The following is a 23,425-nucleotide window of genomic DNA, read 5'->3' on the forward strand; positions in this document are numbered from 1 at the left end:
CTATTTACCGATAGACTATGTACAGCTGCAGCGATCGGTTAGCTGCTCAGATAGCAGATGTTTGAAGTTGGTGAGGGAGATAAAAGTCTCCAACTTCAGTGATTTTTGCAATTCGTTCCAGTCACAGGCAGCAGAGAACTGGAACGAAAGGCGGCCAAATGAGGTGTTGGCTTTAGGGAAGATCAGTGAGATACACCTGCTGGAGTGCTTGCTACGGGTGGGTGTTGCCATCGTGACCAGTGAACTGAGATAAGGCGGAGCTTTACCTAGCATGGACTTGTAGATGACCTGGAGCCAGTGGGCGACGAATATGGCGACGAATATGTAGCGAGGGCCAGCCGACTAGAGCATACAGGTTGCAGTGGTGGGTGGTATAAGGTGCTTTAGTAACAAAACGGATAGCACTGTGATAAACTGCATCCAGTTTGCTGAGTAGAGTATTGGAAGCTATTTTGTAGATGACATCGCCGAAGTCGAGGATCACCTAGGTACTTATAGATGTCCACATATTCTAGGTCGGAACCATCCAGGGTGGTGATGCTAGTCGGGCGTGCAGGTGCAGGCAGTGAACGGTTGAAAAGCATGCATTTGGTTTTACTAGCGTTTAAGAGCAGTTGGAGGCCACGGAAGGAGTGTTGTATGGCATTGAAGCTCATTTGGAGGTTAGATAGCACAGTGTCCAAGGACGGGCCGGATGGTGTCGTCTGCGTAGAGGTGGATCAGCGAATCGCCCACAGCAAGAGCAACATCATTGATATATACAGAGAAAAGAGTCGGCCCGAGAATTGAACCCTGTGGCACCCCCATAGAGACTGCCAGAGGACTGGACAACATGCCCTCCGATTTTACACACTGAACTCTGTCTGCAAAGTAGTTGGTGAACCAGGCAAGGCAGTCATTAGAAAAACCGAGGCTACTGAGTCTGCCGATAAGAATATGGTGATTGACAGAGTCGAAAGCCTTGGCCAGGTAGATGAAGACGGCTGCACAGTACTGTCTTTTATCGATGGCGGTTATGATATCGTTTAGTACCTTGAGCGTAGCTGAGGTGCATCCATGACCGGCTCGGAAACCAGATTGCACAGGGGAGAAGGTACGGTGGGATTTGAGATGGTCAGTGACCTGTTTGTTGACTTGGCTTTCGAAGACCTTAGATAGGCAGGGCAGGATGGATATAGGTCTGTAACAGTTGTAACATTGCCAGAGATGTCTTCAGGGATGCAGCGTGCAATTGGAATGCTGACTGCAGGAATGTCTACCAGAGCTGTTGCCATATAATTTTGCCTTAATTTCTCTACCATATGTCGTTTTAGAGAATTTGGCAGTACGTCCAACCAGCCTCACAACTACAGACCACGTGTAACCACGCCAGCCCAGGACCTCCACATCTGGCTTCACCTGTGGGATCGTCTGAGACCAGCCACCCAGACATCTGATGAAAATAATTTATGCACAAATTGTCAGAAACCGTCTCAGGGAAGCTCATCTGCATGCTCGTCGTCCTCACCAGGGTGCAGTTCTGCATCGTAACTGACTTCGTTGGCCATTGGCACGCTGGAGAAGTGTGCTCTTCACAAATGAATCCCGGTTTAAACTCTACCGGGCAGGCGGTGTGTATGGCGTTGTGTGGGCGAGCGGTTTGCTGATGTCAATGTTGTGAACAGAGTGATCCATGGTGGTGGTGGGGTTATGGTATGGGCAGACATAAGCTACGGACAATGAACACAATTCCATTTTATCGATGGCAATTTGAATGCACAGAGATACCGTGACGAGATCCTGAGGCCCATTGTCGTGCCATTCATCCCCCGCTGTCACATCATGTTTCAGCATTATAATACACGGCCTCATGTCACAAGGATCTGTACTCAATTCCCGGAAGCTGAAAATGTCCCAGTTCTTCGATGACCTACATACTCAACAGACATGTCACCCATTTGAGCAAGTTTGGGATGCTCTGGATCGACGTGTACGACAGCGTGTTCCAGTTCCCGCCAATATTCAGCAACTTCCCCCAGCCATTGAAGAGGAGTGAGACAACATTCCACAGGTCACAATCAACAGCCTGATCAACTTTATTTGAAGGAAATGTGTCGCATTGCATGAGGCAAATGGTGGTCAAACCAGTTACTGACTGTTTTTCTGATCCACGCCCCAGTCATGTGAAAGCCATAGATTAGAATGTATTTAAATTGACTGATTTCTTTATATGAACTGTAACTATGTCAAATCTTTGAAATTGTTGCATGTTGCGGTTACATGTTTTTTTCCAGTGTATTTTCAACCAGACTGACTATAAGGAAATAACACAGGTCAAATTTTTTCAGGCTTTTTCAGCTGTTGTACAATATGATATAAGACACAGGCAAAACAGAATTTTGACTACGCTGGGCCTTTACATTTCAATTGCGCTACAGCGCAGATCTTCAGCGCTACAGATTGAATCAAGACCTTACAAGAAATAAAATAGTTAAAAGATGCTATTTATTCAGGATGTTCTGAGGAAAAACCGATGGGAGATTTACCATTCTGGTAAAGTTCTATGGAAAGTCTCTGAGACTAACTACCAGGAGCATGTCTGTGTGGGAATAGAATTTGTCCAGGAGTTTCTTATTTGTGAGATGAAATACATCATACGGTGTAATTAATGTTCAAGTGATGTGAAGTCATACATTTTACTTTGAAAGTTGGTGTGGTTCTAGTACACTATATCTGGTACACTATATTCAAACTGGTGGTATTAGGAGAGTGTGGCCAGTTCGAGAGAAAGCAGGAAGACAGGAGGGGTAAAAGAGTGGATGAAATGGAGGAAAATGAGAACAGATTGAATGGAGTTGTCCACTGTGGATTTAGAGTTGTATCAATAGATTAAAGAAGAGGGGAGCTTAAGGCTTGGTTGAGCACCCTGACTTACTGACCAAGCGGTATCATGAAGAGTGACAGCCACACACTCCACATAGGTTAGTGTGAGAGTCAACACCCTGAATCACTGACATGCTATCTGATGGAGAGGAAGAGAAGAGAGAGAGGAGACGGGTAGAGGAATAGGAGTCCATTAAATACTACCACAATCCACACTCACTACATGAAGAACTGAAGATCAAGGGGAAATAAGACGAGTTGAAGAAGGTGGGTCCTTTTTCTCTTTCAAATGATCCTTACTGTCTGACGTCAATGCTTCTGAACATTTGAGCCATTATTTGTTCTATAGGTTTAACAGAAAAGCTATTTTCTCCTGTAATTGCTGACATTTTCTAGTCCTGCTGGTCTTCCTACCGTTTCGATTTGTATTCTCCCATTCTTTGTCATTCAGTTATATAATTAGGGATGTAATCCGTCTCAAACTACACCTGCCCTCTTGCACAGGGGTAAAACCCCAAATATACATTTTCGTAAGTATTCAGACCCTTTAGTCAGTACTTTGTTGAAGCACCTTTGGCAGCGATTACAGCCTCAAATCTTCTTGGGTCTGACGCTACAAGCTTGGCACAACTGTATTTGGGGAGTTTCTCCCATTCTTCTCTGCAGATCCTCTCAAGCTGTCAGGTTGGATGGGGTGCGTCTCTGCACAGCTATATTCGAGTCTCTCCAGAGATATTCTATCGGGGTTCAAGTCCGGGCTCTGGTTGGGCCACTCAAGGACATGCCACCACCATACTTTACCGAAGGGATGGTGCCAGGTTTCCTCCAGACGTGACTCTTGGCATTCAGGACAAAGAGTTCAATCTTGGTTTCATCAGACCAGAGAATGTTGTTTCTCAGGGTCTGAGAGTCCTTTAGGTGCCTTTTGGCAAACTCCAGGGACGCTGTCATGTGCCTTTTACTGAGGAGTGGCTTCCGTCTGGTCACTACCATAAAGGCCTGATTGGTGGAGGGCTGCAGAGATGGTTGTCCTTCTGGAAGGTTCTCCCATCTCCACAGAGGAACTCTGGAGCTCTCTGAGTGACCATCGGGTTCTTGGTCACCTCCCTGACCAAGGCCCTTCTCCCCCGATTGCTCAGTTCGGCCGGGCGGCTAGCTCTAGTAAGAGTCTTGGTGGTTCAAAAACTTTCTTCCATTTAAGAATGTTGGAGGCCACTTTGTTCTTGGGGACCTTCAATGCTGCAGACATTTTTTGGTACCCTTCCCCAGATCTGTGCCTCAACACAATCCTGGCATGGAGTTCTACGAACAATTCCTTCAACCTCATGGCTTGGTTTTTTCTCTACTTGCACTGTCAACTATGGGACCTTATATACTGTAGACAGGTGTGTGCCTTTCCAAATCATGTCCAATCAATTGAATTTACCACAGATGGACTCCAATCAAGTTGTAGAAACATCTCAAGGAGCTCACCTGAGCTCAATTTCGAGTCTCATAGCAAAGGGGCTGATACTTATGTAAATAAGGTATTTCTGTTTTTTATGTTTTATACATTTGCGAACCTGTTTTCGCTTTGTCATTTTGGGGTATTGAATTTTTATTTTTTGCCTTTATTTAACTAGGAAAGTCAGTTGAAAACAAATTCTTATTTACAATAATGGCCTACCGGAGAACAGTGGGTGAACTGCCTTGTTCAGGGGCAGAACGACAGATTTTTACTTTGTCACTTTGACGATTCATCTACCTCATCCCCATATTGTTATTTATTTTATTACATTTTTTTGCTCCTTTGCACCCCAATATCTATACTTGCACATTCATCTTCTGCACATCTATCACTCCAGTGTTTAATTGCTAAATTGTAATTATTTTGCCACTACGGCCTATTTATTTCCTAATCTTACCTCATTTGCACACACTATACATAGATTTTTTTCTAGTGTGTAACTGACTGTACTTTTGTTTATTCCATGTGTAACTCTGTGTTGTTTGTGTCGCACTGTTTTTCTTTATCTTGGCCAGGTCGCAGTTGTAAATGAGAACTTGTTCTCAACTGGCCAACCTGGTTAATTAAAGGTGAAATAGATTATTTTATTTTTTATTTAAAAAAAATGTTTTTTCGTCCAGCAACCTTTCGGTTACTGGCCCAACTCTCTAACCACTAGGCTACCTGCTCTAACCACTAGGCTACCTGCTCTAACCACTAGGCCACCTGCTCTAACCACTAGGCCACCTGCTCTAACCACTAGGCTACCTGCTCTAACCACTAGGCTACCTGCTCTAACCACTAGGCTACCTGCTCTAACCACTAGGCTACCTGCTCTAACCACTAGGCTACCTGCTCTAACCACTAGGCCACCTGCTCTAACCACTAGGCCACCTGCTCTAACCACTAGGCCACCTGCTCTAACCACTAGGCCACCTGCTCTAACCACTAGGCCACCTGCTCTAACCACTAGGCTACCTGCTCTAACCACTAGGCTACCTGCTCTAACCACTAGGCTACCTGCTCTAACCACTAGGCTACCTGCTCTAACCACTAGGCTACCTGCTCTAACCACTAGGCTACCCGCATTTTAGAATAAGGCTGTAATGTAACAAAATGTGGGAAAAGTCGAGGTGTCTGAATAGTTTCCAGATGCACTGTAAACAGAGTTTGTACTGTATTTGGTATTACACTTACTGGAGTCTCTCACAGCCTTTGAAAAAGCACCTACGAATAAGCTACCAGTACGGAAAGTGCCTCTGGCTGCTGGTAAGCTTTCTTAACTTAGACATGCGTGTTTCCCAACACATGTCTAACTTTTGTTAAACAGCTGCTCTTATTGAAAATGTGTTCAGAGTTACCTTTGTAGCTAATAGGCTATGTTAGAGTTTACACTTCCTCTTCCAATTATGTGTGGAGGTCAAAGTAAAGTGGGGTGGGGGGTGTCCAGGCAAGGAAAGACTGGGGGATTGTTTTCTTTCAGTTGGGTTGGCAATTCCTCTGAATACTTTCTTTTCCTTTTCCATATGCTCTCTCTCAGCTATCTTAATACTGTTTAAAACAGAGCTGGAGTCGAGCCTCACAGTGCAGCCTTTGTCAACGTCCATATCTGATTCCTGTCATGTCGGAGTCTGTGTCTGAAGTGGGCCCGTCTACCTTTGTCATTATATAGTATAGACTGAGGGAGTGTTTGACCAGCTGTTAAAATAGCTGTTAAAGCTGTTAAAATACAACTTCTCTCTTCTCCCCCTCTCCAACACCTCCTCCCACCCCAGGTTCCCTCTCTCTCCCTTCATCATGTCGTTTCTGTCCTGGGTGCGGTCCCCCAAGCTCACCTTCTTCCAGACGCTAGTGTCTCTGGTCCTGGGGGCCATGGCCCTCTTGTCGTCCTACTGGTGTGAGGGCAGTCAGAAGGTCCCCAAGCCCCTCTGCTCAGCCAACAAACTGACCAAATGCATACCTGTGCCCGGGGTCTCGCATAACTCCACCTCCATCCAGTTCTCCTGGGAGACGGGGGACGACCGCTTCGTCTTCCCTGCCTTCCATGCAGGCATGTGGATGAGCTGTGAGGAGAACATCTACACTGACGCCTGGGGTGAGACTTTGGGGGGTGAAAATGGTTGGAACTTTAATACCTCTAGGATTGTGCCCAATAGTTGAATATAGTGGGTTCAAAGTGGGGGAGTTGCAGTCACACAGTAATGTAACAATGGGAAGCGAGGATCAAAATGAATATCGCTGGTGAGATTAAACGCAATGAGAGTCTAGGTACGGTGGAGTGTGTGTGTGTGTGTGTGTGTGTGTGTGTGTGTGTGTGTGTGTGTGTGTGTGTGTGTGTGTGTGTGAGCTCTTGCACTCTATAAAGAGGATTATTATCAGTGCTCTGTTCAGGGGGATTTAGATTCTAACAGCATGACTTAATTATGGATTATGACCAGGTAGAGAGAAAGGTTTATATTATTCAACCCCCCGCCTTGACTGAACTCAACACCCTAAAGCTGGGGCTGGAGAAGACTTGATAAAGCTAATTTGTCTCCAAATTAATCATTTATATGTTGGATTCAAGTCTCCATCTAAACCAAAAATCGAAATTAAAGAATAGGACTAAATCTAATTCAATCAAACGATAAATGCACTTATTTAGTACTGTTCTTTAATTTAGATGTTTAGTTTAGATGGAGACGTGAATCCAACATGTTAATGATTAACTTGAAGATTCCATTTCAAGTCAAACAAAGCTTGAAACCGTAAGCCTCTACTGTATGTGTTGTCTATCTTTTGGTTGAATTGCAGATGCTATACAGGCCTAAATAGTATTAGTGATGATATATGACTTATAAAGTATGGTTACATTTCATTTTCTCTGTTAAACCTACCTTTTTTAATGTAATTTTACTGCAATCCAGATCATTTGGTTCTGCTGTTAGATGAAACACAGTGATAACACAAACTGTAGTACAAATGAACCAAAGATCAGACATTTGGTTGTGCTTTTAGATGGTTGAAAGCACAGTGATAACACATTGGAACAACTGTCTAAACCAAATGTTACCCAATTATCCAAGTTGAAATTATGTGTGCCCATTGGGTAGAAAGGTTTTCTCAAGGACCACTATTCCTGATACTATGTGTGTAATCTGTCCCACACATAAATGTACCTTGTCTGATAGATGATCATGATTTTATTCATGAAATAATAATGTATTTTCTTTTTTAGAGGAAAAGTGTCGCAGTTTTCTTTCTTTAACTCCAGGGGGTGAAAAAGGTAAATGATTCTGCAGTGTCAAGATTGTATGTTGGTACACACAGTCATGACACAGTTGTACTGTAATCGTCCTCTCTCTCCCTGCAGGAATGTTGTGGTTGTCGGTGTCAATGGAGCTCATGTATGTTGGGCTGCTGTGTATCAGCTGTGTGCTGCTGTCTCTTCAGTTGTGTCTGGATGCCTTTTGGCCCTCACAGATCTGGGGACAGCTGCTCAATGCCTACTCTGCAGTCTTCACTATATTAGGAGGTACACATTTGAATTTAGATTCTATCTTTTTTTTTTAGCAATTAGCGTAGGGTTTCCCAAACTCGGTTCTGAGTCGTCGTCACTACAGCTGATTCAAGTAACCAACTAGTCATCGAGCTTTAATGATTTGAGTCATCGGTGTAGTGCTAGGGCAAAAACCAAAACGTGCACCCGGGGGATGGCCCCAGAACCGAGTTTGGGAAAAGCTCTTATGCAGAGCAACTTACAACCAGTGCGTCCCAACTAAGGTAGGTAAGACAACCACACATCACGGTCATTGCAAGTAAAACTATCTTTAATAAAACTATTAGTGAAATCAGTGCTTGTATGAGAAATAAAAATGTCCCTCTGATGGAATCCACATAAAAGCTTTCAATGTCTGTTTAATTATCTTAGGGTTACTGGGAATGGTGGCTCACATGATGTTCATGCAGGTGTTCCAGACTACTGCCTCTATGGGTCCAGAGGACTTCAAACCACACAGCTATGGCTACTCCTGGGGCTTTTAGTGAGTCTGCACACACACACTGTTTACTACTGTACCACTACTTATTCTCTGATCTTCAGTGTGGTCTCCTGATTCTTTGGTCTCCAAGAGCAAGTGGGCTTAAGTGTTTACATTTTCCCCTTTTAAATAAGAGAGATATCTCAATGACTCTCATGAGGCCTGGGCTCCTGTTAAAGACCTCTGTCCATCTCAAATAGATTATTGCAATATCGCATATGCCTTGTAGCAATTGTGTTTTAGTAAGATAAGGGTATGAAATATGTTTGTAGGCTTCCACACATGGGTTCAGATTAACACGATCCTCCTTGCTGCTCCTGTCTCTCTACTCTATGTTTCTGTCTTAGTGTGGCATGGCTGGCCTTTACCTGCTGCATGTTGTCAGGAGTCTCCACCCTCAACAACTACACCAAGAAGACTGTAATGGAGCGTAGGCGCAAAGCCCGCCTGTACCCCCCTCGATTCCCTGACATAGAGCCCCTGCTAGCCCCGGCCCCCTACTACTGCCCTCCGCCCCCTCACCCCTGTATGTCCCCACCATCCCCAGAACTCTCACCCCTGTCACCCTACTATGACTCCCCTTCGCCACCCCCAACCTCATCACCCCGTCCACTCACCCACTCCCTCTCCCTCCCCCACTGCTACACACTCCCCCACCCTGAATACTTCCCACCTCCCCCATCCCACCCTGCTCCCCTGTCCCCCTATCACCGCCACTCCCTCCCCTCTCCCTCCATCACTCTACCCCTGTCCGTCCACAGTTACACACCTCAGTACTACTCAGAGGACAGGGGCAGAGAGATGGAGGAAGAGGGGAGGGAGTACTCAGATGAGGAGTACAGCCCACTTTGACTGTATGTGTGTGATACTTACCTATGAGCCAACATACATTTGGATTTTGACAGAGCAAATCAGTGTGAAGTAGTCTGAAACTCTCTGTCTAAACTTGTATGCATGCTGTAAATAAAACTTTGTGAAAATGTGCAAAATGATTTAATTCACAGACTAGTATGCCTTCTGTCAGTTTCACTGTGGTGCCTCTCTACCAGTGACTAGGTATCATTCATCTCCCTGCAATCTGTCCTCCACCAATTATGATTATTGAATTGTTTAGCATTGACAGGAGAAATTAGATTTAAATCTGGTTTTAATACAAATTATTATCATACTGATAATAGTAACAAAAATAAAATTGCATTAGACATACAAAGCACAATGTGGAACCAAACATGTTCATATTTACACATATATCTCAATGTGCAGCGAGCAAATATGCTCTGTCAGATTTCAAGGCACTCAAGATCTATCCGTCTGTCTGTCTGTCAGTCCATGGGTGTGTCTGGGGGATAGGTTGATTCAGACAAACGGAAGTTAACCTACACAATAAGACTCACGGTACAAAGCATAAGATAACTACATAACTAAAAAGGGGAGGGTCCAGTTAGCAGTGAGGTTAGTACTAATGTTCCATTCCATGTATGGACATTGGCAAATACATGATATTCTTTGTCTTATTCAGCACACTACAGTAGGGCTGTAAGTCAAACGGGGTAATGATCGTTGACAGTTTCTCAAATTGGATTCTGTTTGCGGCACTAGTCAATTCATTCTTCTGGTTTTGAGAGTTTTGGCCTTGTTTTATTATGAGCCTAATTGAGAAATAAATCAAATGTAAGCAAGAATAGTTCAGGACTATGATTCTGAAATAATGATACTGTCAGTCTAAACTCTCTGACTCCCCTATATACCTCCAACGAATATATGAGGGCTGTAAAAGTTTCATTAACTTTGAAAATGTTGTCCCACTTTATATTAAGAGCCCATGAAAACTAAACATGGACTTGGTAATATGTGGGCAGGACAGTTAGGTTATTACTATGTGGGCAGGACAGGTAGGTTATTACTATGTGGCCAGGACAGGTAGGTTATTACTATGTGGCCAGGACAGGTAGGTTATAACTATGTGGGCAGGACAGGTAGGTTATAACTATGTGGGCAGGGCAGGTAGGTTATTACTATGTGGGCAGGACAGGTAGGTTATTACTATGTGGGCAGGACAGGTAGGTTATTACTATGTGGGCAGGACAGGTAGGTTATTACTATGTGGGCAGGACAGGTAGGTTATTACTATGTGGGCAGGACAGGTAGGTTATTACTATGTGGGCAGGACAGGTAGATTATTACTATGTGGCCAGGACAGGTAGGTTATTACTATGTGGGCAGGACAGGTAGGTTATTACTATGTGGGCAGGACAGGTAGGTTATTACTATGTTGGCAGGACAGGTAGGTTATTACTATGTGGCCAGGACAGGTAAGTTATAACTGTGGGCAGGACAGGTAAGTTATAACTGGGCAGGACAGGTAAGTTATAGCTATGTTGGCAGGACTGGTAAGATATTACAATATGTTTAGACACACTTCAGGGAACCAAAAGAGATACATGAAAATCTGTGGATAACTCTCCCCTTTTGTATCCCACACTCATATCCATACCTAATTGTACAAAAAACAATCAGATCGTAAGATATTGAGCCTGTCCCTTGGGTTTGGGCTAGTCTTCTGCTTCTAGTTTGCGGTCTTCTTTCGCAGGACAAAGTAGATTATACTGGAGATGAAGGTGAACGCAAAGGAGATCCAGGCCAGAATGAAGGAGTGGCCATACCAACCATCCGATTCATTCTTGTGAAAGATGTCTGTGTAGATGGAGGCAGCGATCATGATGCACAGGCCTGGAGGGAGGGAGGGAGGGAGGGAGGGAGGGACAAAACATCAAGCAAAGACAGAACTAGTTGTTTAACAGGTTGAAGATTGAAAGTGTTTAGGGCAATACGTACAGGCTAGGAGCTGGAAGATGCCAGAGAAGGTGAATCTCTGTCCCTTTGACAGAGTGAAGAGCTGTCCCACAAACACAAACAGGCCAAGGGAAGAGAATATGCAGGCCAGAATGGAGCTAGCCTGCACTGCCTGGAGGTATTCTGTAGAGGGAGACAGAGACAGACACTGAGTAAGGACTATTTACAGAACAGACACACCCAGAAACCATATTAACGAAACAGTGTTGTGTCACGCTCTGGAATGCAGAGGTGAAAGGGGCAGTTCTGTTTTTTAGAGACACAATGAAAGTATTTTAGTCTGGAAAATTGTGTGCTAATGAATATTTATGAGAGGATTTAAGACGAGTTCATTTCATAGGTTGTAAAAGGGTTTCTCAGCAATCAAATAAAACACTTTGAGAGATACAACATTGCTACATACATACTTTTGACCACACATTCACTAAAGGTCTACACACAGACTCACTGTATTTGTAATGCACTTTCAGTGTATGTACTCAAGCAAATCTGAACCTCCCCACCAGCCCCAACCCTGTCTCTGATCCTGCCACACCCTCTGTTCAGTTTCCTCTATGAGAAAATGGCATTGTTCTCCCTCGTTGGGCAATAGAGTGCTTTACTGATCAATCATGCTTCACACTGACAGACACACAGAGACAGGTTAGATGGCAGTTGTTATGGAGCTCTACCCTGAATTTATCCAAACCTCCAGCGCAGTAAACCCACATCCTGGAGAAACTACACTGTTCCTGTTTCTGTGCTGCAAAAATGTATATCTTGGGGTGAATTGAGACATAAAGAAAACATTTAATTCACATGTAGGATGATATTTACATATACTGTATATCCAGGAGCAATGCTAATTTCCTGCAGTGCTGTTTTTTTTCACAGAGAATGTTTCCTTACATTTTAGCCCAGCGGTTCAGTATGGCCCAGGCTTACCTTGAGGGTACTGGCCGGGGAGATCGTTGGAGCTCCAGGTTCCATTGGTCAGTATCCACCTGGCCCACACATCAGTGGACACGATTTTTGTCATCCACCAGGCCTGGACAGGACAGAGAGGAGAGATAGTCAATGGACATCCACAGGTTCATGTGTTGTGTCGTCACATGCATTTGGAAGTCCAGGAACAGGGATAACAGTCAATGGGTTGAAGGTACATCGGTAGAGAACATAGCAGCATACCACAGCAGCCAGGTATGTGCCTCTCACTACAACAGGCCTTTAACACTCACTGGAATCCCACACAGGAAAAAGAGCATGTTTATGCAGCCTCAATGTTGATGATAACGCACAGGTACACACACACACACTCACACACTCAGAGTGATGAAACACTGGCCAACCTGTTTGTCACCCATCTTCTTTCAGGGGTGAGAGTGAGCTCAGAAATGTAGTCCAGAATACCAAAGTGGAACACTGACAGAACAGCACCAAAGGCCTGAACCGATGAGGGCTAACATAGCATGCTTTCATCTTTTTATTCAACACTCCACAGACATAGTGAAAGAGACGTGCACTCATGTGTAGCTCCACAGGGCTATGTCAACATGAAGAGAACTAAGTGGAGGATGAGCAGTGGGGGATTACTTACATTGTCGATAGTTGCCACTAGGAGGAGGATGATGCTGGTGAGGTGAAGGAGGAAGATTCCTGCTAGAAGAACCAACATGATGACTGAGAGAAAGACAGAACAAGGGAGAGGGAGAAAATATATATATTTTTGGTTAAAAGTTGGTCAAACACTTCCCTGTTCTATACCATATCAAATAAAGGGAGACTGAGGGACACAGACACTGTCACAGGGCTTAACATGAGTGACAGGAATCAGATACTCTATTGTTTTGTACTCTTGCTGTACAGTGTCCTTTGGTTTATTGAAAGTTGCTTTAAATCTTGTGTGTTTTTATCATTAAATACGATTAGATATGGATGTTGACAAAGGCTGCACTGTGAGGCTTGGCTTCAGCACTTTGAAACAGGCAGTCATTAATGATGGAAGGTCTGAGTCTGCACCCCCCCAGGGTGCGGCTTTATAACTCTTGATGGGTTATAGCCACACACACTAACAGAAATGGAGGGAGGCGTGATAAAAAATGAATCTAAAGGATTCAGAGGAAGAGATTTGAGATAGGACATAGTGATTGATCAAGTGGGGTAGTGAAGTCCTGGGATACAGAGAGCGAGAAAATCAGAGGGATAAAGGGGGAAGTGTCGGCAGGAGACGAGTTGTAACTTGTTTGTAGCTTGCAACAAACCGCCACTCCTTAAAATAACTGCACAAAATACCTACTCCCCTGCCTGCCCCACCTCCCCCAAATAAACACACACCTTAACCCAGGGGTTCTCAAACTTTTGTAATAGTAAATTCATCATGTAACCCCCCCTCCCCCTCATAATCAGAACACAACTCAAGTTAGATAATAATAGCATACAAGGAGTATTGCCATGACTACGGCAGTGTGTGGCCCTTCCTAGGGCCCAAACCAAGTTTCGGGCCCTAGGAAGGAACATTTTAAAGGCTCGTCTCTTGCCATCGGAGAGAAAACGTTGCCGTTTCCAAGCTAATTTCCTGCAATTCTACAGATTTTGTCATGTGGCAGAGAGAGAACTTTGCAGTTTTAAAGATTAAATTACACTGTATTTATGTAAAACTATTGTGGATACCAATATCCCTGTGAGCTTCCCAGGCCCATGTCACCCGGAGTTAAGAACATATTGTAGATTAATAATATTGCATTGTGTTGTATTACAACCCCTAAACTTACTCCACAGATCCCTTGGACATTGTTTTACTTTTACATCTGTTGTTGTTAGTAATATTCATATAATACAATTTATGTTTTAAATATATATATATGTTGAGATGTGGTTGCGAACCCACTGCAATCCATTGCTAGTGGGTTTGAATGACCCCACTTTGAGAACGCCTGCCTTAACCAGTTCAGATTAGCTAGGCAGCTCAACTCAAAATATTGATAAACGATCTCAATTCACCAATTACAATGGCCATTATTTGATTTATTCATTCAGTAAAGACCATAAACAATAAAAACAAATAAGCTGAATGACTGTTTGAATGGCCATTCTCAGTAGAGAGAAGGCGAGATTGCTTGATGCTTGTTTTTCCTAAATACAATCATATTGTGAGAACAACTCACGGATACACTTTCGAGTTCCTTCCCACCCCTACTACTGGCAATAGAGCGGCTCGGGATCTGGTGGGTGTGGACAGAGTGTGGCGAGAGCCCATCTGGAATGCAGGGAACCTCTCTGGGATAAAGGGCTGGTCTGGGTTGGGTCCAGTCATGTGATCTACATCCACACCGACCCACCCCAAGTTGTTTCCCTCCCACGTACACATCAAAATGACTGTAATTGGGAACAAGTACTTCTTAGTTAGCTCAACTGTGTGTAAATATTTGAGTACACAAAAGATGGTCTGTGTAATTTCTCATATGAGAGCTTCTCATCTAAGTGCTGAAGGGACAAATGAAGAGGGAACTCGAGCTGGTCTGAGACAATTAAACCTCTGACTGTCTGAGCTGACAGCTGCTGTTCTGTTATGTGAAGGAAATATAAAGTACACCCTATCCAACCAGAGTCACAGAGAGTAAACACTGAATTCATGACAAACTCCCTGCCTTCTAGGATGGAGCATAGTTCCATCATGCACTCAGCTACCGACCAGAAATGACAGGACAGGTTTCATGGGCTAAAGCGTGTGCATTATGAACTTTAATTAAATGTATACTTAAAGTTTCAGAACCAACTACCTGATCAATTACCTGAACACGCCCACACTGAACTTACCTGGCAAAGGAATAAACTACCAGTATCACTTGCATTACAAAAGACGTGCTAGCTACAATTCTAATTAATTCACTCCTCTACTGACTGTGTGCAATTGTATTAGTCTCGAGAGTAATAAAATAGAAGGCAGGCATATAGGCTATTATGTAGGCTATTATCATTTAAAAAACACGTGAAGAGAATGTCAAAGAGTTGAGAGTTCTGAAGGAGAACACAAATGTTCAACTTACTTTTTGATGGTAGCCTTTCTGTTGAAGCCCAATTCCTTCTGCTCTCTACGTTCCAAATGTCAGACTCAGCCCTCGCCGCCAAGGAACGCACAAACACTCACAACCACACCTCCACCCACTTCCCTCCCTCTTTTCCTCGAGTCCACACCCCACCCAAATCTCTCACTCCTTTTTTCTCTCTCTCTGTCTCTCTCTCCCCTCTCTCTGTCCCCCCTCTCTGTCTCCCCCCTCTCTGTCTCACATGCATGCAATTACCCAAAAGCCACTATTTCAACAACTTTGTGGTGGAGTATTTGTTTTCATGTTCTAGCTATGTCTTTGTCACTCTGTCTATTTAGGCCATTATATCCATGAGTACTCAGAGGAAGCACACTGACTCACCCACTGATGTTTGGGGGAACTCCCAAAATATTGTCATGAATTCAAATCCCTGCTGCCATGGAGACTCAGTAGTAGCCAGAGCGACCACATTGTTGCTGTTGTATCTCCACACACTGACGTGGTGGGTGTAGTGTTTCTGCCTGATCCCCACCCCCTCTCTCCATTCCCCCTCCAAAGCTCTCTCTCCGGGAGGATAGTCAGGATGAAGGAATGTAGTTGGTTGGAAGGGAGGGAGGTAGGGAGAGGAGGAGGTAACAAGTGCAAGTCATAGCCTGAGAGAGAGAAAGAGAGAGATTGTGTGTTTGCATGAGAACGAGTGAGAGAAACTGGTTTCCCACTAGTACAACTCATATTCACACTTGATTGATAGATATAGTGCACTATCTAGGACAATAGTCTGACAATATACGTAGGGTGAAAGAAACCTACTTCTGATGACCTCTACTGAGGTAATGTGCTACATACAGAGTGCTTCAGCAGCCTCAGGTGATGTCACAGGGTAATGATGGGGTTTCAGACATGTTTGGCCAAGTGACACTCAGACCTCAAAGTATTATCCACTGGGCACGTCACATACTGGGTTATTGGTGGATACGGTTCCACAAACACGATTCCTCACTTGGGTCAAAGTCAAGGAATGCGGAGTAACCTCTAAAGATGTACTGGGGACTCCCCACACCCAACACTAAGGCTGTGACTGTCACAAATCCAATAGGATACACCTTAGCCCCTAGGGGGACAGGCAACTCAAATACTGGGCCTCAAATATAGAAAAAGTCAGAGAGGGAATTTAGAAATGTTGTCTAGCCTGCCTCTTCCCAGGGTGTATCGGCCCCACCTACCTGACAGGTGAGGTAAGCTAGCTTGGGTACAGTGTGGCCTACTATATATCCCTGCTGCCTCTGCCTGCCTATGGAGCTGGTCCCGAGCTGGGCAGGGCCCCAGTGAAATGAACAACTAACTTGCCTGTGTAGCTTTTGAGAGGACCAATGGGATCGTTTCATCAACAATCAGCCCTTCGTTTCCCTTCCTTAATCAAAACTGGAAAAACCAGAGCCCTTAAAGCAGGGGTGTCAAACTCATTCCATGGAGGGCTGAGAGTCTGCCAGTTTGTTTTTATCTTTTCAATTAAGACCTAGACAACCAGGTGAGGGGAGTTCCTTACTAATCAGTGACCTTAATTAATCAATCAAGTACAAGGGTGGAGTGAAAACCTGCAGCCACTCGACCCACTGTGGAATCAGTTTGACACGTGCCCTAAAGGCAGACGGGAACAGTTGTGATATTGTTTGAATTGAAGTGTTGTATGTACAGTATTAAGAACGTGTTCGCTCCTTCAGATCCAAGGTGGGTCTACAGCGTGGCCGTGGCTCGCCTTGTGTGGGATGAGAAGTTAGAATGCATGGGTTACTTCTGGGAGCGCTGAGAAAGACCACGCTGCTTGTGACTCACCGCTGAGGAGCTCCCTGGGAGCGCTGAGAAAGACCACGCTGCTTGTGACTCACCGCTGAGGAGCTCCCTGGGAGCGCTGAGAAAGACCACGCTGCTTGTGACTCACCGCTGAGGAGCTCCCTGGGAGCGCTGAGAAAGACCACGCTGCTTGTGACTCACCGCTGAGGAGCTCCCTGGGAGCGCTGAGAAAGACCACGCTGCTTGTGACTCACCGCTGAGGAGCTCCCTGGGAGCGCTGAGAAAGACCACGCTGCTTGTGACTCACCGCTGAGGAGCTCCCTGGGAGCGCTGAGAAAGACCACGCTGCTTGTGACTCACCGCTGAGGAGCTCCCTGGGAGCGCTGAGAAAGACCACGCTGCTTGTGACTCACCGCTGAGGAGCTCCCTGGGAGCGCTGAGAAAGACCACGCTGCTTGTGACTCACCGCTGAGGAGCTCCCTGGGAGCGCTGAGACCACGCTGCTTGTGACTCAACGCTGAGGAGCTCCCTGGGAGCGCTGAGAAAGACCACGCTGCTTGTGACTCACCGCTGAGGAGCTCCCTGGGAGCGCTGAGAAAGACCACGCTGCTTGTGACTCACCGCTGAGGAGCTCCCTGGGAGCGCTCACTGACAGAGTATTTCCACACGGCCGTGTCAAACAGGTCCAAACAGTTCCAGTGTCCACATGCCAAAGGGAGGAAGCGTGACCATAAGCACGTCACTTTACAATGGTCAAATGATCTGCGGTGGTTAGCTGTGTCATTCTCCCCGGTCTCTGCCTGTCTGAGTCTGTCTACAGCAACATGACTGTCCTGGAGGTCTGATTGCTAGGTTTACATTTAGAAAGACAGCTAGGCTATGTAGGGGATTTGCTGGGTCATTTTTAAAGAAAACTGTTTAATGAGTCAGAACAGATAATAGCCTGTACCACAGTGTGTTGAAACTCTCTTCCTATCTAGTGTTGACTAATTGGGATGAGGCTATTGGGATCTCACTCATCCCTTCACTCCCACTTGTCGCTTGACTGGTTTCCTATACAGGTAAGGTACACACTGATGTCATGGTGCCATTGTAACACACACACACGATCACACCCTTCTGGCCCTCAGATTAATGACACACACACACACACACACACACACACACACACACACACACACACACACACACACACACACACACACACACACACACACACACACACAGTGGAAGGTGAAAGGAGCTCCCTATCCTACAGGGAATATCACCTGGATCAAAGGAGCAAATGGACTGTCTAATTCTATGCCTGCCAGTCAATGTTCCCTCTCATGTTTTTTCATCGCTGAGCAAATTTCAGGTCTGTTGAACGCAAACTTGAAATTTGTGAAAATTCTGTGCAACTTCCGGCGTGCGTTTACTGTGAACACCGAGGATGTACCCGCTTTAAGTTAGAACTAACAGTGGTCAAGTAGGCTACTGTGGCTATTTGATCATAATGTAGGCCTACCAGAGTAGCCTACCATCAAAAACAATGGAGAAATGCATCACATAACATTTTAACATGGTAATAGCTGTTCTGTCGTTCAGCCTACAGTAGCAGCTAATGTATAGTGTTATAGTGTTAACTAAGGGGGGAAACTCTAGAAAGTTGAGGGAAGTTTAATCTCGTGCTTCTCTGCACGCTGATATTTCTTCTGCATGGCAGTCCCGGGGAGCTGCACGCCCGCACACGTGCTCACAGCTTAGAGGGAACATTGCTGCCAGTTGAAAGATACTACTCCCATGATCTCCATGTTGTGGCATGCTCCTTCCACATACATTATTCTCTGTAATGCACAAGTAATTCTCAAGCAAGATCAAGCCCCTTGAAACTGCCCAGGTGCAGCTACCACGCATATTAGTGTAGTGAGGGCTGCTAAATCTGGTCACTCCCTCCATTAGAGATCCCAGGGACAATATTCTGGCTGAAAAATTCAAGAGGAAAGTGTAAAGTAGTAGGGGTCTGTGATTATGTGGTAAAACCTGGTAAGCCACTGGAAAGCCAGCCAAAGTAAGAGACGTATGAGCCTAATTAAGGTGGAGCAACATTCAGGTCAGCCAGGTGCCATCATAGGTCAGCCAGAAACAGGTAGAGTTGGACTAGGTCCTAGGACATAAACATCAATGTGATTTTATGTAAGCCTCGAAACTAAATGATATCATTATGTTTCCCTTTACGTGACCAGAATGAGAATGACATTTTATTTGCTCTGTCATTATCATTTTGGTTTCATGAGATTATATCTACTTTTGCATAACACTCTGATTTCCCTGGGGATGATGGGGACAGTGATCAGTTGAGGCCTGTAACGGCAAAACTATGGCAGTCTGTGGTTCCTTTAGATTCGTCTGGGGTTTCTCAATGCTCCCCACGTTTTAAATAAATACTACAGTTTCCTACAGAATACTACAGTACCTTCTATAGAATGATAGTAAACTGTATTATACTGTAGAATACTATACTATAACTGTAGTATCCCTCGATAATGTGTGGTACTTACTATATAATGTTGAAGTATACTGTAGAATACTATAGTAAATACTCAATATTATCCCCCCCCCCAAAAACACTGTAGTATATATTACAGTAATGCCCGCAAAAAAATAAGTGAGAAACCTACATGCCAAGTATAGACCACATACAGTATTGTGTTACCTACAGGTTATAGAAAAGAGTAGAAGTTCTGAGCTATCCGTTCAGACCCCAGTCCTACTATTTAAAAGTTATGGAAAATGTGATCTTTTATTATTTCTCCAGTAGGTTTCCTGAAGGAAAAAGTCTAAGATAATAAAACAAAAACACTATAGTAAGCTAAATACTACAGTAATGTCTGCAAAAACACTACAGTAAATACTACAGTATACCACAGTCCGCAAAAACACTACAATACATACTACAATCTGCAAAAACACTACAGTAAATACTACTGTATACTACAATCCGCAAAAGCACTACATAAATAACCATAGTTTATACTAACATTTTCTTTAACTACAGTATTTATACTATAGTTAACTGGATCGATTCCTCGAGCTGACAAGGTAAAAATCTGTTGTTCTGCCCCTGAACAAGGCAGTTAACCCACTGTTCCCCGGTAGGCCGTCATTGTAAATCAGAATTTGTTCTTAACTGGCTTACCTTGTTAAATAAAGGTACACTACAGTGAATACTACAGTAAAGTCTGAAAACACACTACAGTGAATATTATAGTATTTATACCATAGAATACTATAGTATTTTTTCACGTGGGTCCCTGCAAGGGGAATTCCAACAGGTCTTAAAGCAGTCTGTTGTTTTTTAAGAAGAAAAAGTAAACTGTCAGGGATAGCTTTAAGGGACATGAAGCCCAATGTAGTAACAGAAAACAGATAAGAAATGTAGCGACTGGTTGTTTTGGTTGTTCCAACAACTGTTTACATTCAATACAAAAGAAATCCTGATATTTTGTGGAGCCGCCCGTTTCCATGGTGACTGGTCAGGGTTTTATTCTTGATCCACTCCCTCTCTGTCACTTCTTTTTTTAGATCTCACATTGCTACATTTCACTTAGTTTGCACATGATCTACCCTTCTCCTCCTCCTTCTCTGACTGTTTTGTCCCTCCTTTTCCTGCTCGGCCCTCGTTTACCACCCCCGCTCCCTCTTTTCTCTCAATGAAATCCAGACATACATATTTTTTGCTTTGAAACGTTGAAAAGAAAACAACTCCTGACTGTTGGTAGCTAGGCAACTCACAATATGAGTCATCACTCTGCCTCGCCCATCAACCCCCTCTCCTCCCCTGTACACTCTCTTCATGTAGCCTATTGAATAGTGTGGTTCAGTTAGTGTACATTATGCTCAGTTTCAATGAAACCCCTCTGTTACTTACTTGTCCTTCTTGAACATTACAATAGTTTGTATGCAGATGCCTGATAAAAGAGGAAAGTACAGTGGAATTTGTTTTTCACTGTCACTCTTAGGCCTACTGCTGTCTGTACAATTCGTGCCACTGTACTATTCGGTTGATAATGATCAACATTGATGCTGTCATGTGGTGGCACAGTGTCACTATGACAATAATAGCAACGGTTATAGTGATGATATTACAAAGGAAACGCTAAATAAAATCCCTATGATGCACACATTTGCTAGATGGCATAGCTTTAAGGGACATGAAGCCCAATGTAGTAACAGAAAACAGATAAGAAATGTAGCGACTGGTTGTTTTGGTTGTTCCAACAACTGTTTTCATTCAATACAAAAGATTTCAGGGCAGTTCCCACACAAAAAAATACTACAGTTTACTATAGTACTTACTATACAATTCTATAGAACACTATTTTCCACACTGTAGTATCCCTCAATCGTGTAGTGCTTACTATAGAATGTTATAGTATACTGTAGAATAATATACTCCACACTGTAGTATCCCTTGATCATATGTAGTACTTACTATATAATTGTCTTGTATACTACACCTCACACTGTAGTATCCTTCGATTGTGTAGTGCTTACTATATATACATATATATATTCTGTCGGATATTATTGTAAATATTACAGTATTATCCCCCCCCTCCCCAAAGCACTACAGTGTCTGCAAAAACACTAGTTTTTAATTTGCATATACCCCAACCATTCCCCTCCCCCATATCCCAATTTGTGTCAGCCATCAGTGAGAAACCTACATGTCAAGTATAGATCATATGTTGTGTTCCCTACAGGTTACAGAAGAGCTGAAGTATCTGTTCAGGCTCCAGTCCTACCTACATACAGGTTACAGAAGAGCTGAAGTATCTGTTCAGGCTCCAGTCCTACCTACATACAGGTTACAGAAGAGCTGAAGTATCTGTTCAGGCTCCAGTCCTACCTACATACAGGTTACAGAAGAGCTGAAGTATCTGTTCAGGCTCCAGTCCTACCTACATACAGGTTACAGAAGAGCTGAAGTATCTGTTCAGGCTCCAGTCCTACCTACATACAGGTTACAGAAGAGCTGAAGTATCTGTTCAGGCTCCAGTCCTACCTACATACAGGTTACAGAAGAGCTGAAGTATCTGTTCAGGCTCCAGTCCTACCTACATACAGGTTACAGAAGAGCTGAAGTATCTGTTCAGGCTCCAGTCCTACCTACATACAGGTTACAGAAGAGCTGAAGTATCTGTTCAGGCTCCAGTCCTACCTACATACAGGTTACAGAAGAGCTGAAGTATCTGTTCAGGCTCCAGTCCTACCTACATACAGGTTACAGAAGAGCTGAAGTATCTGTTCAGGCTCCAGTCCTACCTACATACAGGTTACAGAAGAGCTGAAGTATCTGTTCAGGCTCCAGTCCTACCTACATACAGGTTACAGAAGAGCTGAAGTATCTGTTCAGGCTCCAGTCCTACCTACATACAGGTTACAGAAGAGCTGAAGTATCTGTTCAGGCTCCAGTCCTACCTACATACAGGTTACAGAAGAGCTGAAGTATCTGTTCAGGCTCCAGTCCTACCTACATACAGGTTACAGAAGAGCTGAAGTATCTGTTCAGGCTCCAGTCCTACCTACATACAGGTTACAGAAGAGCTGAAGTATCTGTTCAGGCTCCAGTCCTACCTACATACAGGTTACAGAAGAGCTGAAGTATCTGTTCAGGCTCCAGTCCTACCTACATACAGGTTACAGAAGAGCTGAAGTATCTGTTCAGGCTCCAGTCCTACCTACATACAGGTTACAGAAGAGCTGAAGTATCTGTTCAGGCTCCAGTCCTACCTACATACAGGTTACAGAAGAGCTGAAGTATCTGTTCAGGCTCCAGTCCTACCTACATACAGGTTACAGAAGAGCTGAAGTATCTGTTCAGGCTCCAGTCCTACCTACATACAGGTTACAGAAGAGCTGAAGTATCTGTTCAGGCTCCAGTCCTACCTACATACAGGTTACAGAAGAGCTGAAGTATCTGTTCAGGCTCCAGTCCTACCTACATACAGGTTACAGAAGAGCTGAAGTATCTGTTCAGGCTCCAGTCCAGTCCTACCTACATACAGGTTACAGAAGAGCTGAAGTATCTGTTCAGGCTCCAGTCCTACCTACATACAGGTTACAGAAGAGCTGAAGTATCTGTTCAGGCTCCAGTCCTACCTACATACAGGTTACAGAAGAGCTGAAGTATCTGTTCAGGCTCCAGTCCTACCTACATACAGGTTACAGAAGAGCTGAAGTATCTGTTCAGGCTCCAGTCCTACCTACATACAGGTTACAGAAGAGCTGAAGTATCTGTTCAGGCTCCAGTCCTACCTACATACAGGTTACAGAAGAGCTGAAGTATCTGTTCAGGCTCCAGTCCTACCTACATACAGGTTACAGAAGAGCTGAAGTATCTGTTC

The 23,425-nt window shown here is 44.2% G+C and overlaps 2 protein-coding genes across 3 annotated transcripts; one reads left to right on the forward strand and one right to left on the reverse strand.

Annotated features, from left to right (window-relative positions):
- The first annotated feature begins 1,974 nt into the window (after positions 1-1,974).
- LOC112236752 (germ cell-specific gene 1-like protein) lies at positions 1,975-9,789 on the forward strand. Its single transcript, XM_024405366.2, has 7 exons — positions 1,975-3,129; positions 4,885-4,938; positions 6,124-6,443; positions 7,566-7,613; positions 7,701-7,862; positions 8,259-8,370; positions 8,715-9,789. Exons 3-7 carry the CDS (start codon positions 6,146-6,148, stop codon positions 9,217-9,219), a joined length of 1,125 nt encoding a protein of 374 aa, XP_024261134.2. The 5' UTR covers positions 1,975-3,129; positions 4,885-4,938; positions 6,124-6,145; the 3' UTR covers positions 9,220-9,789.
- Positions 9,497-15,747, reverse strand: LOC112236749 (epithelial membrane protein 2). Of its 2 annotated transcripts, none has more exons than XM_024405360.2 (5): positions 15,627-15,747; positions 12,797-12,879; positions 12,145-12,247; positions 11,203-11,343; positions 9,497-11,097 (listed from the first exon to the last, which is right to left on the reverse strand). In XM_024405360.2, the coding sequence occupies exons 1-5, from the start codon at positions 15,661-15,663 to the stop codon at positions 10,934-10,936; spliced, it is 528 nt and encodes a 175-aa protein (XP_024261128.1). In that variant the 5' UTR covers positions 15,664-15,747; the 3' UTR covers positions 9,497-10,933. The 2 variants fall into 2 exon arrangements, with proteins under 2 accessions (XP_024261128.1, XP_024261129.1); XM_024405361.2 differs by lacking the exon at positions 15,627-15,747 and adding an exon at positions 15,246-15,402.
- Positions 15,748-23,425: the final 7,678 nt, after the last annotated feature.

The sequence above is a fragment of the Oncorhynchus tshawytscha genome, linkage group LG27 (genome assembly GCF_018296145.1).
Source record: "Oncorhynchus tshawytscha isolate Ot180627B linkage group LG27, Otsh_v2.0, whole genome shotgun sequence".
NCBI classification, from domain to species: Eukaryota; Metazoa; Chordata; class Actinopteri; order Salmoniformes; family Salmonidae; genus Oncorhynchus; species Oncorhynchus tshawytscha.

Bases quoted from the DNA above. Each gene is read 5' to 3' on its own strand.
- LOC112236752 (XM_024405366.2), top strand. From the start codon at position 6,146: ATGTCGTTTCTGTCCTGGGTGCGGTCCCCCAAGCTCACCTTCTTCCAG. The intron at 6,444-7,565 runs GTGAGACTTTGG...TTTCTTTTTTAG, and splicing joins CATCTACACTGACGCCTGGG to AGGAAAAGTGTCGCAGTTTT. The intron at 7,863-8,258 runs GTACACATTTGA...TAATTATCTTAG, and splicing joins AGTCTTCACTATATTAGGAG to GGTTACTGGGAATGGTGGCT.
- LOC112236749 (XM_024405360.2), bottom strand. From the start codon at position 15,663: ATGACAATATTTTGGGAGTTCCCCCAAACATCAGTGG. The intron at 12,248-12,796 runs GTAAGTAATCCC...TGTCCTGTCCAG, and splicing joins TAGTGGCAACTATCGACAAT to GCCTGGTGGATGACAAAAAT. The intron at 11,344-12,144 runs GTAAGCCTGGGC...CTCCCTCTACAG, and splicing joins CCCCGGCCAGTACCCTCAAG to AATACCTCCAGGCAGTGCAG.